Here is a 26086-nt window from a genome sequence, read left to right as displayed (position 1 = left end):
CTTGTCCATGCCCCAGTCATGACACTGTCACATAGGAATGACAATACACAATTACCTTGCAAAGGAGTATTGCAAAGCCAGTGCCAGGATTAGCACAAGTGCTGGAGGTGTTGATCAATGGGAGCATGTGTTTAAGAGTGAGTGGTGCAGATAATAAACCTCCAGCTGGTTCATAGTCCAGCTCTGAATGGTTGGAGCCAGGCTGACCACCTGGGTTTAGCAAGACCTGGGGAGGTGACTGATTGAATAAATCCTATTTATCTCCAGATTGTTTTGAAGGTAGGAAAGCTGAGCTTTAAAAAGGTTAAATGCTAATAAATACTAATAGCCTGCTCCAGCTGCTCAGTCGGTAAAGGATGCTGAGATAAAATGCCAGAGAGCAGCGCTGGATGCTGTGGGCATAGAGTGTGAAGTTACAAGTGGCCAATGGGTAAAGCAACTTCATGGTCACAGCGGGGCTTTTAGATGCTGATCGTTCCCAAAGGGTGATTGAAGTGTGTGTTTTGGTTTGTGTTTGGGTTGGGGGGTTCAGTGGCACAGGAGGGGCTTCCTGGGTCAGATTGGCCATGGCTTTGTGTAGCTGAGTGCTGAAACCATGAAGGATGGGCTGCTATCAAAGAGCTCTAGGGCTGACTTTCCTTCCTTGTGGTTTTCTGGCAGTGTTTTGGATCAAATACAGTGCTGGTAAAAATAAAAATAAATAAATAAATAAATAAAAGTTGAAAAGCATAATAAAATAGTAGAAAAATACCAAGAAATAGTAAGCAAAGAAAACGAAGAGTGACTCATCTCCAAACAGAAGTTCTTCAGATGTTTAGGCGGCGTTTGTTGGCCCTAGGCATGGATTCATATTAGTGGGTTGTTATGTGTTTAGACCATACCGTGCATAGCTAATGAGTTCCTTTGCCAGCGAGCCCCCACCCTTTAAACCCATATGCTCCCTGTAGTTGGTTTGGATGTGAGGCTGTAGCAGCAAAGCTGGAGAGAGAAATGTTCTGTGCTCCTGTGGGGGATGATGTCTGTGTGATAGAGGAGCCCAAAGTGCTGGGATAGAAGTCAGGTCTGACTCGGATCCATTAATTCAGCTTCACAAAGCCTCTTATCAGTTTAGTGGAAGAGGAGCTGAAGATGTGAGGATGTCACATAAGCCAAAGTGAGGAGACCCATAGCAAGGTCATGAGATTGAGCCCGTGAGCTGAAAAGGACCTTTGTGCTTGGAGCAACAAAGGACTGGGATTTTACACTTATATCATTACTGTATTGCCTGTGTCATGTTCCAAGAGGCTTCAGGTGTGTTACTGCTAGAGATAAGGCTGCAGGGCAGCAGAGGTGGGTGCACCCATTCTTTTTGTATCAGAGAACATACAGATACTAAAACTGACTTTTTGGGAAGGAGAAGTATATTTGTTGTAGTTGTATGAAAACTTTCTGCTACGAAGCAGCCAGAAAATGGATGTCACCTCCTGTTTTCTGTCTTGAAAGTATGGAGAAATCACAGCTCTCTGACATATGCTGACATCAAGCCTTTGGGACAGAAAGCAGTGGAGGAGCAGGAGCCAGCAGATGCTCTTGATCACAACAGAGTGAAGCATCCCTTGGTGCTGGGCTTCCCTCCATCATGCCCAGCCTCTCATCATGTCTCCTTTTGACCAGACAGAAGTCCCCAATGGACACCATCCCATCATTCCCAGCTTAACCCTCTGCTTTCTTCTTCCAGAAGAGACGACGTTCGAGGCAGGAGTCAAAGTTCAGATCCACAGCCAGTCGGAGCCGCCGTTTGTCCAGGAGCTGGGCTTCGGGGTGGCCCCTGGATTCCAGACCTTTGTGGCCACCCAAGAGCAAAGGGTAAGTCCCATATTTCATTTGCACACCGAGGTGCCCCCACTGGGTCCCATCTATGCACTGATGCTGCTTGACAGGCAGTGTGGTTTTTTTTCTACTCCTTGTTCCAATTTGGTTGGGAAGAGGACAGCTCTTGTTGTTTCCAATACATTACCCACTACCAAATGGGCCACAGAAGGGATTCTGTCCCCAGTAATATCCCTGATTGGCTTTTTCCTGTTTGTGGTTCACCTATGGCAGTCTCTAAATGTGCTGATTACCACCCAACCCACTGTGACATTCTCACTCTCCAAGGCAAATAAATGAGACCAGAGGAGTGAGTTTCATAAAGCAGCACAGCATGAATCCTTTCAGGGTAGCACCAAAGCAGTCACATTATTTATGCTGACCAGTGGTGGGAAGCTCATGGCCCAGGGTGCATCACACCCCTGCATCCCAACAGTGGCACATCACAGTGCAGATGGCGATGTGACATGGCGTCATTAGACCCAAATCCCGGGTAGGCATTTGGAAATGCTGGGGGAGCAGATTAATTTTCTCCCCACTGTTTTTGGCCACAGTGCCTTTGCTTCTGACCTTCCTGCCTCATTGCCTCTCTTTTTCATCCCTGTTCTCGTGCCTACTCTCAATGCAGCATGATGGGTCAATGGCTGGGGTAGATGATCTCAGTGCTCTTTTCCAACATCCTTGGATCCTATGAATCAAACTGAGGAAAGCAAGCAAACACTCATGGAGAGTTTGCTGTGATCAAACCTCAGCAGAGATCAGGGCTGCAGAACTCTGAGCTGCTCAGCCAAGTCACCACCAGGTATATCTTTAAGCCAAGGCATCTCTCCATGGACCCGGGTACCAAAATACACATGGAGGCAGCAGCATTTCAGTGAGGCTCATTCATTACAATGTGCTCGTTTGTGCTCATCCCAGAGATAACGAAGGGTGTGGGTTCCTGGTAGGCGGGCGCCAGGTGGAGACTTCTCAATTAAAGCAGAGCAATGTTTTGCTGTTGTCGATACGTGTCTTGTGAGAAGTCTTGTGGGCTGGAGAAAATGAGCAGCTCTATTAGCACTCGCTTGGAGCGTAACACCTCGGTGATAGTGAAGACAAAGGGATCTTCAGGGGCACAATGAGCACCTGCTGAAGTCCAGAATAGCTCCTGCCCCATCTATGTCCCAACCACTGGCCAAGCCCTGTCCTCGTGCTGCTCAGCCTCCCCAGACTCACTCTTGAGATGTTGTGTGACCTGGGCCCTCCTTGCTGGTGGGTTTGGGTGCATCAGCTATTGTAGGAAATGGCCTTGGAATTCCCTTAGGGGCATTCTTCATCCCATCCCCTTCCATATATCTGTTGGCAGCCACTTTGTGCTGCCCCAGAGGACCCGCTGGGTTACAGCCAGCAGCCAGTTGGTTGAGCGAGCCCACTCACAGCCTGCAGCAAGGACCTCGAGGACTTTATTTTGGGTAGGAAGAAGCATAAATGCTGAGACTTGCTCTAAATCTAACCTAATGCTTCCCTTCCTACTGCCAACCTTCATTATTTTTCGTTCTTCCTATTATAAAAAGCAATTGCAAGGGACTGTGTTAGGAAGTTGAGATAGAGAAATGGAATAAAAACCCTCCCTCCCCACATCCCTCCTTCAGGAAGGAAGATGACAGTGAAGCAGAGTTTGGGAGGCTCTCTGCTGGAGCACGTCTCTCCTTCTGTGGGCTTTGCCCCAGTTTCAGTGCTGCCAGAGGGCAGGGCACGTTGCTGCTCAGTACCAGCCATTCTGGAGCAGGCATAAGATTGTACCACAAAGCCTTGGCCCATGAGACACAATAAAGTCACTTTATAGCCTAATTACGACCACTAATTACTACCACTACAGCACAGGCATGCTACTGCCTTGTCTAATTACCCCACAGGGCACACCCACCTCCTCCCAAATGCATATCTCTGATTCAGGGCCCAGATTGAGTCTTCTCTTAATACCTCATCCCCATGGCTGGGGTGGGCATTTGCTATTCCTTGCATAAGTCAGAGCAAAAGGAGGAAAACCTTATGAACATCACCCAGAGGACTGAGTCCAGCCCATTATTGAGGTCCTCAACTGCATGTTTTATATTACCATAGTCAAAAGCAAACCATGACAGTGTGATCTCCTTAAACGTTGCTTGAAAATGAGCTGTCAGTCGAAAGAAGCAACAAAAATAATCACTTCTTCTCCTCCTTCTGCAGCAGCTGAGCCCTCCAGCAGAGTGACTTTTAAGAAATATTTGCCAGGTTGGTGGTGTTAATGCAGTAGTAGTGTCGGAAGCACCCAGGTAGCACTGCAGATGGGGACATTGCAAGCAAGCTGTGCTTGCTGAGTCAGCAAAAGCAAAAGCAGTGCAAGCAGGGGGTTCTCCATAAAAGCTGTTTTTCTGCTCTGGACATCTCAGACTGAAGCAATTTGCTCTAATTAGCTGGAATTTAAGAGCTGGGACAGAGCTCCCCAAGGCTCAGGCACTGCTGGAGGCAGTGCATTCGCAATTAAAATGGGAGTGGTTTGATGGAGGACGTCAAAAATCCTCTCTGAGTGATTTAGGATGGGAGCTGGAGCAGTTCACATAGAGACACGAGGCTGACTGCTGTTTTCTGGGGGTCTCACACAGTGTTACACGAGGAGGGGAGCTGGAAGAGCTGGGGCAGAGCAGAGATGCTTTGGCCATGCAGGAGAGCCGTTTCTATGGCAATCAGTGAGCCTAATGAGTAAGGTTTGTTTTCTCATGAATGAGCCAAATGAGGAGCAGCAGCATAGGAGCTGGCTGCAGGCAGAGGCAGGTTGGTCCTGAGCAAGGCAGGAACACTCTGCACAGGGCTGTGCCCTCCTGGTCTCTGCTGCTGGTTTTGTGGGGGTGCATCCCCAATTTTCCCCTTTCCCAGCCCTTATGGATGAGCCTAGTGCTGCAGAAAAACCTTGTATTGTGCATGCTATAGGGTCAAGGATTCATTAAGTTTGGAAAAGACTAATATCTACTATCCTGTGATCCAATCATCAACCTAACACCAATAATATCTGAAGTAAAATTGGAGAGGCTGCAATGCACATTGGCATCCATATTTTGGTAGGCTCATCCACTCAAAAAGACAGATTCCTCCTGGATTTGCCATCTTTTCATCCCGATTTCCCAGCTGTGCTTTATGGCATCACGGCTGCATCACCCACAGTGGATGGGATGGGTAACTGCTGCTCCCTGCCACGCCACCAGCACCGCGCGTTAGGGAAGATGAAATGCGTACTAAAATGGCAATTTCTGCCAACTTGGCAATAAAAATTTAAGAGGCTTCAATTAAGCAACAGGTTCGTAGACGGAGCAATATTGTTTTATAGGGCTCTAGTGCGCCTTGGAGACTCATCCCCTTGTAACGTTTGCACGGGACAGAGAGCATCAGCTACCAAGAGATGCAGGATCACGAGGTGTAATTACAGAGCCAGGGAAATGGGGCTCAGGGTCTGGCAGTGATCGCTCCTATTTTCAAACAGGGCGTAGGCAGCTGCGTTTGAAAATCGGGAGCAATTAAGTGACGTTTCCCCACTTTGCCAACGCTCACTCAGAGCATTTTCTACCTACGGTCTTACACCGCCTCCTGGAAACGTTCACTCTCTGTATCCCTCGATCCCACACACTCTCCCTATTGATTTCCTCCGGTCTGTCATTGGGCTCTAATTAATTAAGCAGCAAGAAGCCAGCCAGCAGCCAATGGAGGCAAAAACATCAGCACATGGGTTCAAGGGGGATGAATGGAAGCCATTGCAAGGATGTTCTTATTGGACAACCTGAAAAGATACAAGGGGAAATGGGCTTGGAGTAAGCAGTGGGAATGAGTCCAACTGAGGATCAATGGGGATGGGGAGAGATGGGAAAAGACTCCTTTGGGAAGGAGGTTGGTAAGAGGAACTCTTTGAGCACATCATGAGTTTGTATGGGTCAGGGTGTTCTGTTAACTCTTTGCTTTGTGACAGAGAGAACAGGATTTTATTTTAAAAGTTGGAAAGCCACTTTCTGAAGTTAGAATAGCTCCAGAAAATCCAACTCCCCCCAACACACTCCCCAGCTTGGGCACTTATGTGAGGTTGACCAACGTGGTCCAACAAGTAGAGCCCACATTGACCAGCAGAATGAGGGGCTGAGGAGGTAGCCAAGGGGGAAGAGGCAGAGCTAGCTACTATTTGATTGAAGAGTTAATTGCCATCCCATCCCTGGAGGGTTTCAATGCTGGATGGAATCCTGGGCAGCCTGACCTGGTTGGGGGCAACCATCCTACAGCATGGGGTTGGATCTTGATGGTCTTTAATGTCACTTCCAACTAAATCATTTGATGATTCTGTGATTTAAAATACAAGCAGAAGGCACAGCTCATTGAGCACAGGAGAGAAACACTTGGAGCAGCCAACCGATGACTTTGGCTTTAGAAAATCATTCCCAGGAAAAAGGGCACCTGGAGGGGCTCACAAATCACAGCGTGCCCAAATGAATGTTTTCTCCAGCTGACCATTCAAATGCAGAGCTGAGTACCCTTGCCAAGCACCACAGGCTGCTGGAAGGGTTAAGCTCTTGTCAGTCAAGACAGTGTTATTGGTGCAAATGGGAAAGAACAGCTGCATGGCACACTGCACACCCCGCCTGTGCAGAGAGGCGATAAATAGAGAAATTCCAGCATCATTAACTGGGTGATGGAGACAGGAACCACAAGCAGCGTGTACACTGAGCTTTATAAGTATTTTACAAGTGCTAAAGCTGTCTGGGATTGAAAATCTATTAAGTTGATGCCATTTGATGTCTCATTAAAGAACGTAGGTTTCTGGTTAGTATTTCATTTGCAGCAAAAGAAGACGCACCTTGCCTTGAGGCTGCGAGCTCCAGTGGTGGGTTGGTGGGTCTGGATGTGCCCGGAGCGTGGTGACATCGCGTGGTGCTGAGCCAAAGCAGATGAATGGCAAAGCGGAGCTGCAAACGGGGCTGGAAGCAGCTTCACCACGTTCCCACGTTGCATCTGCTTGTCGTAATCCCCTAATAGCAGGAATCTAGGCAATTTAATGAGCACTTAATTAATTAATTAAGTATTAATGAAGGCAAACGCGAGGGGATGAGCGCTTGTTGACCTCAATTAGGGGCTGGTGCTGAACTTTGGCTGTTGGGAAAGTGGAGCAAAATGATGGATCAGTGCCACTGAACCAAGTGCAGGAATTGTCCCTGCTTTGCTTTATTCATGATTTCCATCCACCTTACAAGGGACGTCGCTCATTGCTGGTGGTGGGGAGCAGCTCAGCTCCTTCTGATCCAGCACCAAATCCCACTGCTTGCTGCAGATGGCTCAAAAATCAGCGTTGTCAAAAAGAGGGGAAAGCAAGGCAGGCAATGCAGGCAGGGTGATGTGATGGCCTCGTTAACTTTGTTAGCTCTATGGGCTGGAGATCCAGGTTTCTACAGTACACAATGCAGGCAGCCCCCAGGGCAAGGTGTTGTGCATACAAAGGCTTTGCATGAGTTTGCAACCCCGAGAATGCACCAGTTGCATCAATGAGAGGGTTACAGGGGCTTGCAGGGAAGGATGCTTTTGCAGGCAGGTTCACCAGTGCATTAACCTCAGAGTTTGCACTATCCCCAGGGCTTGCATTGCTCAAGGGAGCACAGATGGGGCCATGCAATAGGAGAAACTCCAGTTTTTGCTCCATTGCTTTTTGGTACAGGGATCCAGCTGTTGGCTTCAGAAGTGTTTGCCCCCTTGCTCCAAGCCTTCCCTTGCAAGGTGCACTCTTGCAAAAGCACAGCGTGGCTGTGGGGCTGAGTGAGCCCCTCTCTAAGGATCACAGGGAACATCTCTAAGCATGGTCCCTGCCTGGGAGCAGCAGAGAGCTGAGTCCCTGGGGATGCTCCTGCCCCCTCCAGAGAGGTCCCACACCCACGTGTAGTGCTGATCAGTCGAGGATTCACTTCTGATTACAAATTACAGAGCACAAGGGATGCAACGTGCCTCTAAAGCTGTAATTACAATGGAAGCTCCACTAATAGCCTTTGATGAGTCCCTCTGAGAGGGAAAAGTTCATTGACTTGCACAAGGGAGGGGGAGTCTTAACGCTGAGAGCAAAAAATTGAAGGTATGGTGGCACGTGGTTCTGTGTGCTGCATGTTTGGGAAGCTGGAAGAGAGTGAACTGTTGGAACCCTGTGGTTGGAGGGAGAAGCAAGCTGGCTTTGCTTCACTGCACAAGGATCTGTGCTAATGCAGGTCATGGGTGGGTAGTGCTCGTGGTCCTGGCTCTGGAACAAGACCTAACTCTGTTAATGAAGCTGGCTTTAATTAAGCATTCAGCCCATGCAACTCCTGCAGACGCGGTGCTGGTTCACAAACACTGTGGCTCACATCCAGCGCTGGCTGAGCAAACGCTGTGTAAGCTCGGTGTCTGCTGGTGACTCCATCATCTCCTGCTCCTGTCACCTACATTTCAGAGTAAAATTTAAAGGGCTTAAAAGATTTGTGTAGAGCGGTGCTCAGAAGAGAGCTGATTCCATCTGAGCCTGTGATTATTTATTCTCCTTTATCATACAACGTGCAACATATGGGCCCCTTTCTCCGCCGCGGATGACTAAATGATGGCATCTGGTACTCTATTATGCTGCAAGTGTAAAGCAAATGAGAAAAGATCCTCTTCAAACAACACTTTGCTATTGTTGCAGAGACGCTTCTCAGTATTTTCATTCAAAGGTGTTGTTGCTTTGCAGACTTCCAACACCACCCCGTTCAGAGCCAGCCTTGTTTCTTGGAGATGCTGCAATACCTGGGAGCTGCTTTTATTCTCAGTTCTTCTGCTGGTTCCACAGATGGGAACAGCCTTCACCGGCTGCACCTTCGCACCTGGGAGCTGTCTGGGGCTCAGATGGGACCTGCAGGGTTGTTGTGCTGAGTTGCTCTCACTGCTGTTGCCCTGAAGTGAGCAGCAATGTGGATTTGGGTGGATGATTTGGGGAACTCCTGGGCTCATGCTTTAAAGTTGTTGTTTTTCAGCAGCACTTGAATAGCAGCATCGATGCTCACAGGAGCAGGGGAAGGGAGCTGGTGACTCTGTGCTGGCCTAGTGGGCAACCAGAGCCTAAGAGGGTTCTCTGTTACACCAAGACCCCTTCACCTTCATTCTGAGCTTTTCTAGGGTCTCTCCTTGGTCCCATGCAAGGAAAGACCTGGAACTGCCATCTTATCATGGCTGGGACCACTGGCTTGACTGGGAGATGGATGTGCTGCAGAGCTACCTTGAGCACGGTTACTGCTGGTCCTGCAAACCTGCAGCAGGTTAGAGACTGAAACAACTGGGAACCATCTAAGTGGTGAGCAAAGCACCTCCACGTTCCTGGGTGGGAACTGTATGTGGCAAAATTATTTACAGAGGAGGAATTAATTCATCTTGTCTGAGTTCTGAGCCTGTGGGCCTGGGGCTATGGGGCAGGATAGGATTTGGAGAGGGCAGGATTCCAAAGCCTGGCCTTTTCTCCAAGCTTTGCCTTTCTTCCACCCTCACCACCAGTCACCTTCTTCACAACATCTCTTTGTCTCCCTAGCTGCACTTGAAGCCCAATATAGTTGTTCAGAAGGTGCTTTGGAGTTGAGCTGGAGCTCTGCTCTCATCAGAGATCTCACGAATCATACAATCGTTATGGTTGGCAAAGACCACTAAGATTATCTGGTCCAACACAAAGAGACCTGCAGCAACGTGTGGGCTCCATATGGCTCCTGTCATGTCAGCTTTGTTGTAATCATCCTGCAGGGTCCACAACGTGTCTATACTTTGTGACTCACCCCAGAAGTGTGGGTGCCCCATCCCTGGAGGTGCCCAAGGCCATGAATGGGGCCGTGGGCAGCCTGAGCTGGTGGGGGGCACCCAGCCCATGGCAGGGGGTGGGACTGGATGGGTTTTAAGATCCCTTCTAACCCAACCATGCAATGATTCCATGGTTCTGCAATCCCGTGGTCCCAATACAGCCACTCTGGGTTCAACGATCCTATGGTTCAGCCACCTTTAAGATCCCTTCCAACCCAACCATGCCAGGATTTCACAGTTCTGTGGCCTTTGAGGTCCCTTCCAATCCAAACCATTCTGTGATCCTATGAGTCTGTGATTTCTTCTCTCTTTCTCCTACATCTCCAGAAGACCCCCAGATAACCCCAAAGGAAGCACCTCACACTCGGCCCCTAGGTCCTAGGCTTGTAGTCCATCACCATATGTTTACATGTTTATTTTAGAACATGATTAATGTTACTACATATTTAAACGAATGTTTCTCTTCAGCCAACGTGCTCTGCCAGCACAATGCGTTCAGTGTTTCAAGCAAAGCATGGCAAATTGGATGCTGCTTTAAAACACAGAGAAGGAGGGGTTAGGGAAGTGCTATTTTCTGCTCTCTAGCAAAAACTCTTGCAGAGCATTTAGTGAAGATAAAGAGAAAGAGGAAAGCCTGCCAAGCTTCAGACAGAAGGCAAACAAGGTAGATTTGGCCGTGGGGGCCAGAGAGTGGCTTGTTTTTCCTGCAGCATGTTCTAGGCTTGCAATTAAGGTTTCTGTGGTGGATTGCGGCATTCTGCTTTTCTTATCTTTGCGTTTATGCTAAATAAAGTGGTAACAACAGGAGGGTTTGCATTGCGCTACTGCTTAGCAGCCTGGGTTACTTCGTGCAAGGTGATGTGCAAAGATGGGTCATCAGCAGCTTGGGTGCAATGGAATTTGGTGACTGAGGTCACTGTATCTTGCTGTAAAGGTGTTTGGAAAGGGCGCCACTGACTTGTCCCCTTCTCAAAGCTGGTGCTGCTGTCTAAGGGCATTTTGAGTCAGTGGGAAAAGAGCCTTTGTGAGGAAGGGAACAGTGCAAACTCAGGTTTGCTCACACCACAGCAATCACGTTTCCTTTGCTGGAATTTTGCTGTTTCCTTTATCTGCTCCTTAATGTCACCAGCACTGTCTGCATTGTCCCCATGAGATTAGCATAAGGCTGAGCCAGAAGCTGTCACACACCGGTGCTGATTACCCTGTGTTTGTTCTCACCAAATTGGAGCCAATTTGCAAGTCACAGCCTCCCCAGCAGTCCCTGCACCAGCAGCATTTTCCCTATGGTACTAGAGAAAGGACCGAGTGCTTCTTTAAAGTTATCCCTGCAGAATGCCTGGTGCTGCACATTCCCTGTGCACCATCCTGCTGGGTGTGCACCATTCTGCTGGGCTCTGCTGTTGAGCTGGAGGGGAGCTCTGCAGCACAAGAGCTTGTTTTATAGTGAAAAGGATTTGCTGGGAGAGTGAGGATAGGTATAAGAAATGGCTTAGATAGGTATAATGGCTAAGATAGGTATAAGAAATGGCTTACTGCAATTGCTTAATGCTATTTCCAAGATCATAATAGGGTTGGACCACTAGGCATCACCTGAGCAGGTTTGGGAACTGGAGTTGGGAGTGACTCGTGATGGAGTTTTTGGGGTTGGGCTGGACTAGGCGAGCTGAGTTGCTCCCCTCCCCAACCAGCGTGGCCCTTTTCCTTCCTATCAGAGATGGGGAGGAGATGTTGTGTCCCCTGACAGCCCCTCCTCCCTCTCTTGCAGCTGACCTACCTGCCTCCGCCGTGGGGTGAATGTCGCTCGTCAGACATGGGCTTAGACTTCTTTCCCGTTTACAGCATCACGGCTTGCAGGATCGACTGCGAGACGCGGTATATTGTGGAAAACTGCAACTGCAAAATGGTTCACATGCCAGGTCAGTGCTCCCCTCCCTCCACCCAGCCTACACCAGCCAAGGGACCTGGGACTAAAGGAGCTGGGGTTATCTTGTTCTAAAGGGATGCTAAAAATGGTTGCAAAATGCCTTGAAATAGGGGCAGGACTAGCAGAGGGTCATGGTTCTGGTAACACCTCTTTGTCCCTGGGTTAGCACCCTTGGGTGATGATTGATGTGACTATCTGATTTGGAAGAAAAGGCTCCCAGAGCCAGCAGAGGTGGGATGGGTGCTGCAATCCCTCCACTACCCGCACCATTCTTGGCTTGCTTTGCAAATGTCAAGTAAATGGTGACATTTACATCCCCACACTGCTCTCAGCTCATTCTGGGACTGAAAACAGGGACAGGACAGGGATGAAAAGCTTCCATCTCAGCAGACCCTAGCAACAATGGTGGATGTGTGCTTTCCCTGCAGGGGATGCTCCCTTCTGTACCCCGGAGCAGTACAAGGAATGTGCAGAGCCTGCGCTTGGTGAGTACCAGGAGATGTCTCTGAGTGTCACGGGTGTCCCATGCTGGGGGGACTTCCTGTGTTCTTCTGGATGGACTCAGCAATGGCTTTTGATAAGACCTGAATGTTGGGGAGGGCAGGTTATTCCTTAGGATAAAGGTTCCTCCGTCCTATGATGGGTACATGGTTCCATCAGGGCAGCAAAAATCAGGATAACAAGCATCCTGAGATGTGTAGGAGGAGTTCATCTCTAGGTTTGGGTTTGGATTTGGAGTTGGATTTGAGTTTGGATTTGGATGTGGGATTGGATTTGCATTTGGGTTTAGGTTTGAGTTTGTATTCGGAGTTGAGTTTGAAGTTGAGAGGGAGTAACCCATTCTAGTTTGGGATTTAGGAGACTCCAAAGTTGAGTGCTTTTGGCAGGATCAGATGCATGCAAAGGGTTGGTGTGTACCAGCATCAGATGAGTTACAACCCCAGGCAGATGCTGGTAACAGAGCATGGCCTCCAGCAAAGAGCCTGTCTTCAATCTGCTACAAATGGCCATGCAGTAACATGGAAGAAGAATGGCCAGAACTGCATTTCTTGCAGCTCTTCTCATTTGAGATCTGACTGCTTGGCTCTTCTCTGGCTGTGTGACCTCTGGATCCACATCTGCTGCATGTCCCCAACTCTTGAGATCAAACTTTGTCACCTTCTCCAGGTTTGCTTGCTGAAAAAGACAGCAATTACTGCATCTGCAGGACACCCTGTAACCTGACCAGGTACAACAAAGAGCTCTCCATGGTCAAGATCCCCAGCAAGACTTCAGCCAAGTACCTGGAGAAGAAGTTCAACAAATCAGAAAAATACATCTCGTGAGTGTTGCAGGAAACAAATCTCCTTCATTTGGAAGGGGGGAATGAAAAGTAAAGATCTGTTGTCCGTTTAAAACACCAGTGCTTAGACTTTGCCAATATGAGCGTATGTCCTCCATGGGGGATTAGGGTGAGCCCTCTAAGAGATGAGGTGTGTGTTGCTTTCATCCCAGGAGAGCTTTTTCAAGACAGCTTGGGCCTCTACCAGCCCTGGGCTCATTGATATCAGTATGGAGTCAGCAAGAGTTATTCCTTATTAATCATCATTCAGACTTCTGCTCTTACCATAAAAGTGAGATCCAGCACTCACATCCTGAGCAGAAATCTTGGAGATAAGTTCTATAGATAAGATAAGATAATGTGGCCTTGGCCTCCAGGTGTCTATAGGTCACCAGAAAGTGTGATGAGGACAGGGATGGGGGGGAAAAGCCCCCAAATCCCTTTATCTTTTCCTTGTCTCCTTGTGGTGGCTGATGGGCTGGTGCTGTTGTCCTCTTTCTGCAGAGAAAATATTCTTGTCTTGGACATATTTTTTGAAGCACTCAACTATGAGACGATTGAGCAGAAGAAAGCCTATGAAGTGGCAGCCTTACTTGGTAAGGAGGTGTATTACCAGGTCTGTGTGAGCTGGGTGTATTTATGGGACAGGCAGATGCCACAAGTGAGTGCATCCTGTGAAATCCCAGCAAAATCCAACCGCATTTCTGGCCACCACACTTTCAACCCCTTCTCTTCTTTTCCTTCTGACACCAAGCTGGGAAGTGACCCAGGGGGCAAGATCTGAGGGACCACAGCTAATCCCTGTATCACCCATAAGAGGTTAATATGAGCTGCTCCATCTTTGCTGGATACCAGAGCCCTGATATTTGGGTTGAACAAGCAATGGATGCTCTCAGTGCTGAAAGGCATTATATGGAGGAAGTCATCTCTTAAAACCTTATACCCAGCACCTCTTACCTACTCCAAATCCATCTTAATCTCCAACAGGGCCAGCCAGGACCCCAGGCTCTTTGCCTTTGGGTGCTTCCCTGCAGCTCAATGGGGAAGGTCAAGGAGCTGAGCTTCAAATTGGGTTGAGGTTTGTGGGTGATGGCTAAAGATTTAAGTGCTTGAAACCCATCAGGTTGGGCAGTAGAGGGGTTCGGTTGAGGAAGAGGCTGGTGATGAAGCTGTCTGATAAAGCCATTGGCATGTTGTTCTCTCTCCTAGGTGACATTGGAGGCCAGATGGGGCTATTTATTGGTGCTAGTATCCTCACTATACTAGAGCTCTTTGATTATATATATGAGGTAAGTGCCTTGTCTTTGCCTCGTTCCTGGCAGGGGGTGGGCTTGAAAGCCTTGATGCCAGCGGGGACCATCACAGATCACAACCCTGAATGCCCAACGTGCTCAACTAATGCTATAATTAATTATGAGTGACTATAATATATGAATTATAAACTAATTACACCATATAATTCACCTCCAGTAGACCTCAAGCTAAACAAACCCTTCCTGGAGCATCCTCTCCTCTGGGATCTCATTTCCCACTCTTCTTCACTATATTGCAAAAAGGTTAATGGTGGGGGTCAGGTTCATGGCTTTTGACTGTAAAGGGGAAACTGAGCTTGAGGGGTTGTGGCTGCAGCAGACCTCTGAGATTTAGCTCCTTGTTTGCAATGTGATGACCCCAAGAACCCAAACATGCAGGCCCCGTTTTATAGCAGGAAAGAACGAGTTTATGGCATAGTTACAAGTGGGATGTGATACCTATGGGGAGAGGCAGTTCCCAGCAAATCTGTCACTTCCCATTCCAAGGTTTTCATGCTGTATTTTGAGCCTCTCTGCACCCAAATCTGCAATCATTTGGACCTCCGTCATCCATCTCCTTATCATGATGGTTCTGGGGATTTTGAATCCTATGGGATTTTGTATTTAGAGGTCGTCTGTGGGAGTTGCATCAGTGTGTGCTGAGCCAGCTGTGTGCACGGGGATGTTGGCTGCTTCAGTCTTGCTGGAACATCCTTAAAGAAACCTCTTCAATTTTATTAAAGGCTAGGTGCTGGCTTTGCGTTTTAAGGCAGTCCCTCCCCATCACAGCTCCTTCTGGGTGGCTGTTAGCACTTGGTGGCATTATCCTGCAGTAAAATAGATTGAAAATTACAAGCATAAAGCTAATAATGGCTTGGGTGTGCAAACAGAGCCGGGTGCCTTGGTTTATATCTCAGTTTGAATTCACACCGTATTTCATTAAAATCTCCTATTCTCAGCTATCTTGGGCTCCTTTCATAAGAAGGTAATAAGAAACCTTGCCAAGTCTGGATGTTTTTTTCTTCTCTTTTTCTTTGCTTTATTTGATATATCCTCATAGAACTTGTCTAACAGCTTCCTCATGCTGTAATTTTTCTTTTCCCTTCATTCACTCTTTGGGGGGCAAATATGGCTTAAGAGAGCACCCCATCTCCTGCTGGGTTATACAGAGAGTTCACCTACATGGTCATGGTGGATCTTTGACCCACGCTGGGCAGGGAGAGCAGGAATAAAATGCCTTGAATAGCTCTAATCAGTTCAGGGCTTCAGCAAGGCAGGGCTCAAAGCACCTTAAACTCGTTGCATTCTCAACCAAATCATTTGCAGACTCTCTGAGATTGCCAGCAAACGGATGCGCCTGTTGTTTTCTATCAGCTTACCCAAAATCGAAAGGAAATGTTGAACCTAGAAATGACTTTTGACATCGGTCACGCTGCTCAGCCATGGACCAGGGTAGAATGTGCAGCCAGTCCTGCATCCCACCAAGCATCTCCTGCTGGTATCAGCCATGCTTCCTTAAGAACTGACCCAGTTGCTCACATTTTTAGCTCACTTCTTTGGGTTTTTGGGGTGTTTTTTTTCCTCCCTGTGGAAGGTTTTCAGTGAAAAAAAAATGCACTCCCTTCTCATCCTTTGTGGGATTTCCCTTGAAAATCAAATCAGCTTTTCAGCATTAGCTCCTGAGGATCCATTGGCTGCAGGGGAAAGCTGCGTTCACATGGCTGACATTTTCAATAAGCTCCCAAATAAGTATTTCTAAATGGAGGTTTGGGAGCTTTTTGTTGTTTTTCTTGCTAAAAAAAAATAAATCAGGTTTTACATATGGGTTGGTTTTCTCCTTCATTCCCATTGAGTTTGGGTCCTCCAAGCCCAGCGTCCCTTCCAGCTCTGGAGGTGGCCACAGCTTGCAGATGTTGTACTGAAATATGGTTTAGTGGGGGAATATTGGTGGTAGGTGGATGGTTGGACTGGATGGTCTTGGAAGTCTTTTCCAACCGTGGTGATTCTATGGTGACAAGGGGTTGGCCAGCTCAAAGGAGGGTTGGCCAGCTCAGTGAGGTGGAGTCACTGCCCCTAGAGGTGTTCAGGATATGTTTAGATGTGTTTTAGAGCATGGTCTGTTGGTGATAGGTGGATGGATGGACTGGATGGTCATAGAGGTCTTTTCCAGCCTTGGTGATTCTATGATCCCATGCCTTGCCAATGTCAGAAGGCACCATGCTCACCTCCTCCTGCCCAGCTTAGAATCATAGAATCACAGAATTCTATGATTAACCAACCCTCCCTCTTTTGCAGCTGATCAAGGAGAAATTATTAGACCTACTTGGGAAGGAGGAAGAGGAAGGGAGCCATGATGAAAACGTGGTAAGGAGCCCCATCACTGCGTTATTTCCCAAGGATTGATCGTGCTTCCATAGCAAAGGAATTAGCGGTGCCAACCAGGAGAGGCAGTGGGTGGAGAGCAGCCCCCCGGGGTTAACCCCGTCCCGTTTCTCCATCGTAGAGCACTTGTGACCCCATGCCAAACCATTCGGAAACCATCAGCCACACTGTGAACGTGCCACTGCAGGCTACCCTGGGAACACTGGAGGAGATCGCCTGCTGACACCGCCCGACCTCTGCACAGTGCCAACACCTAAGGAAGGGAAACTGCACGGGAAAGCAGGGACCGAGCTCAGGTTTGCAATGGGGGCAAAAGAATAATAATAATAATTTTAAAAAAATTAAAAATAAAAATTTAAAAATAAAAATTAAAAAAATAAAAAAAAAACAGGAAGAAAATCGCTATGCATTAAAAAATAATAATAATAAATATATATATATTATATATATACTCTGCCAAAACCAAGCGAAAGGCGCCTTGGACTTGAGTTGTGTTGTCCTTTCCTCTTGGGGGGGGTTTGTCTCCAAGCTGTGAAGGCAGCAGCTCCTTTTTGAACTGTGCAAAACACAGAGACCAGCATCACAAACACAGAGAAGCCCCGCCACCTCACATACTGCCAAATGTACAAAGCACTTGCATGCCACTTCTTTTTACGGCAACATATCCCTAGCTGTCTTTATAAGCTCTGTTCCTCTTTACAGTCTCTGATTTTCACTACAAGAAGGAACTCGCGGGCCCAGCCATCCCCTGAAATCACCATTACTAACGTCGTAGGCTGAATTAGAATAAAGAAACAAAAAGTCGCAGCTCTTGGATTCTTCTTACGTTCTTGTCCTTCGTTGTCAGTCTGTGATGAATCTTAAGCTAAGCCAGGTCCCCCGAGGCCGGGCCACCTCAGCGCTGCCCGACACCCCCAGGTGAGCATCCCTGCGGAGGGGCCGGACCGGGTGGCTCTCGGTGGATCATCCCCACCCGGCTGATGTGTTGTGCTCCTCCATCTGCAGTGCCTGGACAGTCCATGGGGGGGTAGGGGAAGGGATGGGGGTGGGCACAGGGCGGTGGGGTTTCTGAAGTTTTCTTTTTGATTTTCTTTGATTTTTGTGTGTGTGTGTGTGTTTAATTATTATTATTATTTTTTAATTATTATTTTAATTTTGTTTTCTTTTGGTTTCCTTTCTGTTACTGGATTCTGTGCTTTCTCTTCGTTCTCATGACTGATATTAAAGCTGGTCTTGTGGAAATGGCCGGGCTGTGTCATTTCTGCCTTGCCCTCACCCTAAGATGAACCTCCCAGTGCAGTCTGGATGAGGGCCAGGCACTCCCTCGCCCCTTCCCTCTCCATCTTAGTGCATGGTGGGCACAGTGGGACAGCCCTCTTGTCCCATGCTACATCCCCATCTGCACTGTCTGTGCCTCTTGCTTATCTCTTGGAGTCTCGTGTATCGCTGGCCAAGAGGTGGAAGGGAACCGGGTCAAAACAATGTCGATGTTGTTCTCCCCTCAAAAAAGAGAGAAAGCAAATTTCAGTGAGCTCTCAACCCTGCTGGTTTCATAGCCTGGAGATGTGGTTGGGTCTGCAGGTGGCTGTGGGACTGACAGCATCGCTTTGCCATGGAAATAGTGCAGAGCTATCAAAGAGTCATGAAGGCTGGAAAGGACCTGTCAGGTCCCCAAGTCCAACCCCCATCCCACCATGCCCACAGACCCAAGTGCCACATCTCCACATTCCATGAACACCATTAGGGAGGGTGACTCCCCCACCCCCTGGGCAGCCTGTGCCAATGCATCACCACCTTTTGAGAGAAGAAATAGTTCCTAAGGTTCAACCACCTTGCAAGCAAGCAAGAAAACAACCAAGGGTGCTCAAGGTGGGTCTGTTTGGGGGATAATTACCCCCTTCTTCCAGCCCCATCATCTGTCCTGGCTTTGTGGGACCAACATGAAGAGCTTCTGGCACAGGGGATGCGCTTACACTTGGGCAGCTCTCCTGATGGTGATTGCCATTGAAAGGCCACAGGAGACACAAAACCCTCCATGTTGTCTCTAAAATCTGCTCTGATGAGTGTACAGCTGATGGGGAATGAAGGCAGCCGGTGCCCAGCCCAGGTCCCCAACCCCTCTGGTGCCATTGACCTCAGTGCAATGAGTCAGGATAGCCAAGCTCTGCCTCTGCAAACCCCAAACCACATTCTCCCATCACACCCTACCACACTTGGCACCATTTTGACTCATTTCCCCTGATTTTGATGTGGCTTTGGCAGGTTGGATGGTAAAGAGGAGTTTTGCTTGGGTGAGAACAGGGACAGAACTGCAGCCCAGCCCCTCACCCTATTCACTAGCCAGTGAGTAACCTCAGGAACCTTATAATTACATCCTGCACACGTTTGGGCTGAATTATCCTTTGCCTTCTCTTGCCCTACAGCCAAACTTAGGCACCAGTCCCCTCAATATTTTGCTTCCATATACAAAAACAGGGCTCCCAACAAAATATCCAGCTTGTGAACCTCAGCAGCCCTAAAAGCATCACCATGAAAAGGGGCAGGCAAAGTCCTTTCAGACGTGGGTATTTCAATTCAGTCTCCTCCAGCCTGCCAGGCAAGCATTCAGAAGATATTGCCTCCTAAGGGTTAATGGCAACAGTGACTCCTGGAGTCATTCGGATGGATATAAATATCCCCACTTGGCAATTTAATCTCTTGTAAGAGTTTTTGGTAAAGAGCCATTAGAAATCATTACTGAAGCTTGATGAGGTGGACACCACAAGGCTGCCCAGAGGTTTTGCTATTACACCCTGGAGAGGAAAGCTGCTTGAATGGGCAGGCTGGTGTGGAACAGCAGCTGATTGCTCCCAGAGAGCACAGCCTCCAAGGGGTTTGCTGAAGAGCCCATTTGGTCTTATCAGTTTCATTATCTCCCGTGACTTGGACTCAGGCCACATGGTCATTAGCCATGGGATGCCCAGCAGCTATTAGTTGCTAACAAGTGCTCAACAACAGCACAGCTGTGAAGCTGCAGAGATGCTAAGCTCCATCTCCTGTTGCAAAACATCCTGTGGTCCCTTCCAGGCCAGTGGAGGGAATCTGTGCCACCCTGGGTCAAGGAGACTCATGACATCTCCAGGTACTTATACATGCATAGGGTTGAAGCAGCCATTATAGCCCAGTCTGGTCTGGGATCCTAGGTCTTCCTATACCTTAAACTCATTAATGGCTGGGAAGAGGGTTGGCCATACAAGCATAATGGTCTTATATCCTTGGTGGCCTTATATCTATGGTAGCCTTAGAATCTCGGTGTTCTTAAAGCCATGGTGGCCTTATATCCATGGTGGCCTTACAGCTGTGGTGGCCCTTTGCACTGTATCTATGCTTGAAGGCCCAGAGGCATCTCCTTTGGTTTGGAACCCATAGGATAAATGGGAACATTATAGGATCCAGACCCCAGATGCAAAGGCAGCTCACAGAGTGGCACCCAGATGGGATGGAGAGATGAGTTTTATGATGTCAGTGGGCTCCAGCAGACAAACTGCCATCAGCTGACAGCTAAGCCTGGATGAGGTACCTCCAAACCAGGCAGACTGAGAGACCTCAGCTCCAGGGCTTCTGTGCTGAATTCCTGAGGCAGCCATTTCCTAAAAGATGTGTTTGATTACTGAGTCTGTATCTCAACCCACAGCAGTTTGAACACTGCTGGACTGATGGGTTTATTACCAGAAGTTGTCTCCATTCCCATCTCCCATCATGAGCTTTGCCCCAAACCACAACCAACATTTCTTCATTGGTGGTGCTGATGGTCTGGAGGAGTCCAAACGCAGCATCTCACTGGTGGCCAACGTATCCCAAACTGATGAGCCTCATGTTCTTCCTACACAAGAAACCTTGGGCAGGCAGCAGCTCATAGGGAGGAAGGTCTATGAATTGCAAAGCCTTGGTCTGAGAGCTTCAGTGGAAGGCTGAGCCTTGGCAAGCCGCCTGCCAGGATACAAAAGTTTAAGTCATTTCATTTAACAGAGGGAAGGTGAAGAGGTGGCTCCCTCGAGTCCATAAATTCCACCGTAGTGAGATTTCTAATAAAAGGTTCTTTAATTTGGCAGACAAAGCCACAACAGGAGGTCGTGGCAGAGGGGAAGCTAAATGCAATCATGTAAGTGACTGCTGGGGAGTGAGGATGCTCCCTCAGCCCCTCCAGTCTTTCAATCCTTTCCCAGCACATTCCCATAGCACTGCCCCATCCCTGCAGCACTCAGGGCTGACTGATAGAGAAGACCATGCAAACAGCAATGGAGCACTCTCACTTAGATGTGAAGACCCCCACAACTTGCTGGTGTCACTCCACCCCTCCTGTCAAGCTGGATTTGTAGCCACTTCTCCCACCCTTAGACACCCACAAGCTCTTTCCATCTCCAAGGCATTCACACCAGATTTTGGCCAGGTCTTTGCAGCAGTGTCAATTCTCCACTTACAGCTGTTTGATGGCTTTGATTTTCATCCACTGAGAGATAGCTCATAAAAAAAAAAAAAAAAAAAAGTCCCATATTTCATCTGTTTATCACACCGAAAGTCCTGTGATCTCCAAGACAGGCGGGGAACAAATAAATACCACTGGGTACAAAGTGTTTTTTCTGTCAAGGATCTAGCATGTCAATTGATTAAAGGCAATGCACATTGTGTTGACTCGGACGGTCTTATCTATCAGCTGCAAAGCCAAATTCATATTGGAAGAAAGAGAATGTTCTGCCATGTCCTGGGGTGGCTGAGGACATAACTGCCTGCTCTCTAAGGTATTATTAAGCACTAATAAAGAGCTGAGATTTTAGGTGATGCTGTGCTCAGTGGCATCTCAATGGCAGCAGGGCTGTGCTGGCTTGACCTGTGCCTGGCATTGCTGCAGGAGCCCATGGTTAGTGAGTGATGCCCATCCACCCACAGCTCTCATCCAAGTTGTAAAACAGGAATCCACCCCTGTGGTGAAGCTTCCAATGGGAGCTGCTAAAGGAGGTGACTCAGGACCTGTGGGGCTTGGGTGCAGCCCAAGGGAAAATTAACTTCAATCCTGCCTTAAAATCTCAGACTGGGTGCTGGCATCATACTGGAAGTACTCTTTGCCCTCTCTTTGCTCTTCCAATCCTCTTCCTTTCTCTTCACATTCATTTTTCTCCTGGGACAATGTCCAGTCTGTCATACATTGATGCCATCGGGAAATCCAAGAGCAGGTTTGTTCCTCTGGCTTCTCCTCACAAGATGGTAGAGTCATGTCCTGCTGCTTCCTTGGTTGTTCTTCAGCTGATAAATCCACCATTAGCTCTCCCAGTGCCACCAATCATTCCTATTTAGGACCAAGATCACCATCCCTGCCCCATAAGCCAGGTCAAGTGGCTGAGGACACCTATTTGTCCTCAGGAGAGTGGACGTTGCACTGTTCCATCTGCTGCAGAAGGCTGGGACACAGAATGATGCTCTCAGCTTCACCCTGATGCTTTCACCATTCTCCTGATGCTCTCACCCACCTCCTGATTCTACCAACCACCTCCTTGATCTGTAAGTCACCTCCTGATGTTCTCACCCTTATTCTGATGCTCTCCCTGACATCCTGACACTCTCACCCGTGTCCCCTCTCCTGGCTTCCCAGTGATTCTTTAAGCAGACTTTGGAATCCCAAATCAAGTGCCTCCCAAATCGAGGTGTATCATCCCATGAGAGCTCAAACACTTTCATGGGAGAGCTCTCAGAAGGAATCCAATGCCCTCCCCAGGATTTGCTTTGTGTGCTGCTGTGCCAGGTAGGGTCTGACCTGCCCAACCCCCCACGTTGATGATGCTTTCCATGAGGGAGATGCTGGCACATCACCCACCTACTCCCAGTCATACCAAGCCAAGGTTTTTCCCCAGCTGCTCAACACCAGAGCATTCTTCCATGCTCATCACCACTCTGTACCCCGGCTAAAAGCTTCCCCGAAAACACAAGATTGCCTTTAACAATCACCAGCTTTTTTCTTCTGACATAGCCCTCCATACTGGGCTCCTCCTGTTCCTCCCACCTCCCAAGCAAGGAAGGTGACATTCGCTTCACAGCTTCAAACGCTCAGGAAGAAGCCTGGAAACGTGCAAAGAAAACTGCGATTCTCATACAAATCTGCTCCCACCACCTGCATGGCAAGGAGATGGAGAGACATGGGATCCGCTCACTGGAGCTGCTACCATGGTCCCATCACTTTGAAAGCCCCAGCAGGGGACCCCCACTGGAGGATGCTCTAAACCCAATAACTGGCCTCTTGCTCTCCTCTACCTCTAACCATCCCCATCCCCACTGAGCTCTGCAAGCAGGTATGGCACACACAGATGTGCTGCGCCCGGATGGAGTGAGGAAGCTGGGAATTATTGCTGCACTATTATTATGTTTTAAGATGCAATCAGGACTTTGACCCCCTCTCTGGAGGAAAGATGAGTTGTGAGAGCTCGTTGCATCACCCCTGGCAGCTCTAAAAATTCATGAGCTGCTTCCAAGAGAATTCAGCAGTGGGCTCTCAGAAAGAACTCGGATCATTGCACTGGTGCTGCCATTGAGCAGAGGAGAAGAGACCAAGTTTGAGGCTGTGCTGGGATGAAGGCAAGCAAACCAGCAGGGCTGGAGGACAGTGCACATGGCTCCAAGCAGCCCTTACTTGTGCCTATGATTTCAGCTTAGGACACTGCAGCTGCTTGTGCATTGCTGGAGGCAAAGGGGGTTGGAGGTACTTGAGGGCAGGAAGCCACAAAATACCAGGTTTCCTTCATTAATGCTGCTCAAAGAGAAGATATTTCCCACCCAGAGGCAGGTTTCAGCATGTGGGGAGAGCAGCTTTGTGAAACTCAATGCAGATGGTGCAGCTATTTTCACCATATCCTGCACTGATCATTTAGAAATGACTCAAAAGAGTAATGGAAGAATAAAGTGACCAGCAAGACAAGCCCTCCCTTAACAAGGACACTGATAGCGTCTTCAGCCCTGGGTCCAGAGACCAAGTAGCAGCTCTCAGTAGAAGACCAGCTTCACACAACCAGCTCAATGAGCCAGCTGAGTGTTCGATGATGTCCCTGGAGAAAGGACTAGGGGAGAGGTCTCAGTGCCAGTGCAAAGCCCCCATTGTATGGGTCTCACAGGTGATCAGAAACTGGGACAAGCAATGAGGATTATTTGAGGAAAGGAATGAAACAAGCAAGCTCAAACAACAGCTCCGACAGCAGCAATGCTGGAAGTGCAAGAGGATCTGCCAAGCAGAACAGGCAGCTCTAAGCACCTGGTGAATTATTTGCTGTAAATTATCCCTATGCTGGCTTGGAGCACGTTTCAATAAGAGGAAAGGGACGTAAAAGATGTGGTCCCACTGTCTGCTTGTGGTGCAAGACTATGTGCACGCTGACTGCAGAGCAGGGCCAGGCATGATGGACACACGCAGCAGCTCCATGCATGCAGTAATCCTGCAGATTTCTATTCTGGGTGGCTGTGCCTTTTTTTGGCAATCTTATCCTTTCACTGCAAAACAGCTTTCCTGATTATTTATTAATAGTCGCTACAGCATAGAAAAACCTCAATTGGGAAAGTCTGTGGGCACCAACCTCCCGCTGCCTGGACCCAGTTTTGGTTTGAGGAACGTGGGGATTTAGTAGCATTTTCTGGTTCTGCTTCTTCCTGACCTGGTTCCATCAGCACCATTTCTATGGGCTCTTCTCACCTGTTGGCTTTGCATGGAAGAGCAGAGACTGAAGTCATTGAAAGGCTTGGTTATGGAAAGGCAGTTTGGACCAAGCCCAGACTCCTTACAGCCCACCCTACAATGTAGTGGTCTCACAGACGATTGGGTGTAGACTTTGTAAGGTTCTCCATCAGCCCTAAAGAAGGCTTTGAAAACCACCTGGAAGGCATCTGGGGGACTTGGAATGGCTCACCAAGTTCCCACCTCCACTGTGAGCAGAGGTGCTGCTTGCTGTAGTGGCTGTTGCCCGATGCTTTGCATGAGTTGCATCTTCTGGACTGAGTCTGGCCTCCATTCTACAGCTCCAGCTGATACTGCAGCATGAGATGGGGCTGGTTTGCTGTCGGCTTGCCCATTCTACAGGTGGATTTCAGGCCAGAAGGATCTGCTGTCTCCTGGAGGATGTGTCCTACCCTTAATCTCAACACTTTCTGTGTCATATCTCCTTCCTTTGAGATTCCCCTTGCATATAGACAATATCCCTTACCACAGTGGCAACGTGGGCAACATAAACTCAAGGGGGAAAAATGACATCATTTCTTTAAAAAAAAAGGACTATTGAAACCTAATAGATACCTGAATAAATGTTGGGGGTCCCTCAAGGGCCCGAAGTCAGTAGTAGGATCACAGGTAAAAAAGGTAAAAGAGCAGGATTTTCAGTGCACAATTCAATGAACACTAAAGAAAAACACTCCCAAAGTCACCAGAATGAGACCTCACGGGCTGAAGAAAAGAAGAGCAATGACATTTCCACGTCCCATGTTAGATATGAAGAAGTAAATGTGGAAGGAAGGAAAAGAAAGAGCTGCTTTCCTAATTTGACTTGGATGGGATATTTTTTTCCCAATCAACATCCCAGCCTGTTCAGTACTCAGGGAAAGCCCAGGAGGCATTAAACTTTTAGGAAGGCAGGTTTCATGCTTCGTGCAGAGAACAGTTTCTGCCAGAAGCCTGGTCCAAGCTATCTCTGCAGTGCAGGAGAGCTGTGTCTCTATGCAAGGCTTGGCTTTCAGAGCAGCCCATGTTTGGAGGCAGCATTTATCCTATCAACCTGAGTCAGTTTAACTCCTGGTGGTGACCAGAGGTGTGAAAAAGAGCCTCTTTCCCTAAAAGTGTTTGTCCAGCTCCTTCTGGATGATATCAGACAGTGAAAAGATGATTTAGGGCTTTTATATGGTCACAGATCCATAGGGTCAGGACCTGATGCATGCCCTATGGGACAACAAGGCAGTTGATGTGCTTGCAGTCCCTGTGCAATCCTTTCCTGGGAGCCTTGCAGCAGAATTAGGAAAGCAGGGACAACACAGAGATGATAAATGCTCATTATTCCCACAATGAGTGAAAGGATGCAGAAATAAAAAGGTCATAACTGGAAAAAAAGAACAAGAAGGAAATGCCCCAAATGGCCCATCTGGGGCAATCAGAGCAAACACCCTGGGTAGACACCAGGGTTTGCAGCCCAGCAGGGCTGAGCTTTGTGCATCCAGCTGCTCACACAAGGGCTGCTTTCCACAGAGCAAGCAAAGATCTTTCTTCTTGCCTTACAGCAGCAGAAACAAAGGTACAGTGTGCAGGCTGCAGGCAGTCTCAGTGCTTACCAGGAGGAATTTGTTACTGAGAAATGCCCAGAGCCTGGAATCGCTGGAAGAAAAGCTCTAAGGGTAGGAATTCAAACACAAAAATAGCTTTCTACTTGGCTCATCCCATGGCCAGGGAGGTCAGGTTGTGAATGGCTGAGGATTGCTGGTTTTGGAGGTGTCACA

The 26086-nt window shown here is 48.3% G+C and overlaps 1 protein-coding gene across 3 annotated transcripts in view; it reads left to right on the top strand.

The window, feature by feature from the left end:
• Nucleotides 1-17401, top strand: part of ASIC2 (acid sensing ion channel subunit 2) — a 378214-nt gene extending 360813 nt beyond the window's left edge. For 2 of the 3 annotated variants that reach the window (XM_032449398.1, XM_015885549.2), the window contains exons 3-10: nucleotides 1718-1845; nucleotides 11441-11591; nucleotides 12028-12084; nucleotides 12767-12920; nucleotides 13425-13516; nucleotides 14130-14209; nucleotides 16508-16576; nucleotides 16716-17401. In XM_032449398.1, coding sequence (XP_032305289.1) covers nucleotides 1718-1845; nucleotides 11441-11591; nucleotides 12028-12084; nucleotides 12767-12920; nucleotides 13425-13516; nucleotides 14130-14209; nucleotides 16508-16576; nucleotides 16716-16817 — 833 coding nt within the window. In that variant the 3' untranslated portion in view covers nucleotides 16818-17401. The remainder of the gene's footprint in view (nucleotides 1-1717; nucleotides 1846-11440; nucleotides 11592-12027; nucleotides 12085-12766; nucleotides 12921-13424; nucleotides 13517-14129; nucleotides 14210-16507; nucleotides 16577-16715) is intronic. The other variant, XR_004309693.1, reaches the window with a different exon arrangement.
• Nucleotides 17402-26086: the final 8685 nt, after the last annotated feature.

Source organism: Coturnix japonica, chromosome 27 (genome assembly GCF_001577835.2).
Source record: "Coturnix japonica isolate 7356 chromosome 27, Coturnix japonica 2.1, whole genome shotgun sequence".
NCBI classification, from domain to species: Eukaryota; Metazoa; Chordata; class Aves; order Galliformes; family Phasianidae; genus Coturnix; species Coturnix japonica.
The sequence above is the reverse complement of the archived record's forward strand: the minus strand, read 5'-3'. Positions and strand labels throughout refer to the sequence as shown.